This window comes from Quercus suber, unplaced genomic scaffold (assembly GCF_002906115.3).
Source record: "Quercus suber isolate HL8 unplaced genomic scaffold, Cork oak 2.0 scaffold_163, whole genome shotgun sequence".
Taxonomy (NCBI): Eukaryota; Viridiplantae; Streptophyta; class Magnoliopsida; order Fagales; family Fagaceae; genus Quercus; species Quercus suber.
The window spans coordinates 1,110,206-1,111,724 of NW_027069624.1; the positions used below are offsets into that span (position 1 = coordinate 1,110,206).

A 1,519-nucleotide genomic window follows, 5' to 3' on the forward strand; every position below is an offset into this window, starting at 1 on the left:
TTTTCCTTCTCAAAAGTGTTGGAAAGAGAAAACGTAAAATATAGTAAATGAATAAATAAATAAAATTTTGCGTATCTTTTTTTTTTTTTTTTCTATATCAAACTTACATATATGCAGAATCTTTCTAATTTGTTTGCATTGTCTTATATTTGCTTCTGATGCAAACAGAATAAAATTTCAGGGGTAAATTCAAATTCTTCTAAAATTTTAGTGTGTAAATTCAAACACCCTAAACTTTAAGGGTATAGTTTGCAATTTAGCCTTTATAAACAAATCATTCCTAACAATTATGTGAATCTTTTACTAATAACTGAAACATAGTAACTTGGTATATGTGGGACGGAGAGACTGTATACGCCCAAAGGAATAATTAGGTACCCAAAGAAGTTTGAATATCCTCTTTTATCAAATAATAATAATAATAAATAATAATAATAATAATTTCATGGCTTTTTAAATTTAATGTCGAGTTGGAGTGAATTTGATTTCTAACAACTTGGGAGTCTTGGATACCATCAAGGATAAAATAGTAATTTTAGATTCTAGGCAACGTTAAGTTACTAAATTGAGAAAAGAAAAATTGCTTGGGCCAAAATAAAACTACCCGGAAATGTTAAAGATGATGCACATTTAAGCCTTTTTTTTTTTAAATCTAGATTGTAGTTAGATACTCTTTTTTAGATTTGAAATCAAAATTAAGAAATAAAAAGTTGACAATGAATTAAAAGTTTCACATACTGGAAGCAGTTTCAGAGTCCAGGAAGGTGAGGAGGAAAAATTGTGGCTATTGTTAATTAGAATGTATGATTTTTGCAGGCGAAATTCAGCCATCGAACTGTGGCAATTATGGTACTATTCTTCTCCCTTACCACTCCAGCGGAATAGCTGTTGGCATAGGCATATCGAAAATGTACAATGTGAATAGCCCAACTGCACTCATTGTTCAAGGGCTTCTCTTATCAGCATCTGCTGGAATTTTAATTTACATGGCACTTGTTGATCTTCTTGCAGCTGACTTTATGAGCAAAAAATGCTAAGCAATTTTAGGCTCCAAGTTGGAGCCAGTTTTACACTTCTTTTAGGAGTTTGTTGTATGTCACTCTTAGCCAAATGGGGAGAATCTTGATTTTATTTTATTTTTGAACTATTGGAGCTATATCAAACTCTAATTTTCTTCTTCTTCTTCTTCTTTTTTGTTTGTAATGTCAATAGTAATAACAGAGCAAAGATCTTAACTAAGATGTCGTCAATACTATTTAAAGTTGTTGGATTCAGGGTTTTTTTTTTTTTTTTTTTTTTTCCTTTTTTTATTATTATTGGGATTGAAACTTAAATTTCTTATTTAACAATAAAAAAACTTTATTAATTGAGTTAACTAAAAACCACAATAATATTGGATTCATTTAGAGGGTGCATAAGATATAAGGGTTGGTGCTTAAGATAACAAAGTATAAGTGCACCCTGATGAGGTTTCATTGCAAAATGGTGGTAAATCTTCTACCATTGTTTCACCTACAAA

At 29.9% G+C, this 1,519-nt stretch overlaps 1 protein-coding gene across 1 annotated transcript in view; it reads left to right on the forward strand.

The window, feature by feature from the left end:
• The window catches only part of LOC111993283 (zinc transporter 5), a 7,136-nt gene extending 5,897 nt beyond the window's left edge, over positions 1-1,239 (forward strand). Inside the window, 3 exon segments of the mRNA XM_024025133.2 lie at positions 817-874; positions 877-1,023; positions 1,026-1,239. Coding sequence (XP_023880901.2) covers positions 817-874; positions 877-1,023; positions 1,026-1,126 — 306 coding nt within the window. The 3' untranslated portion in view covers positions 1,127-1,239.
• The last annotated feature ends 280 nt before the right edge of the window (positions 1,240-1,519 follow it).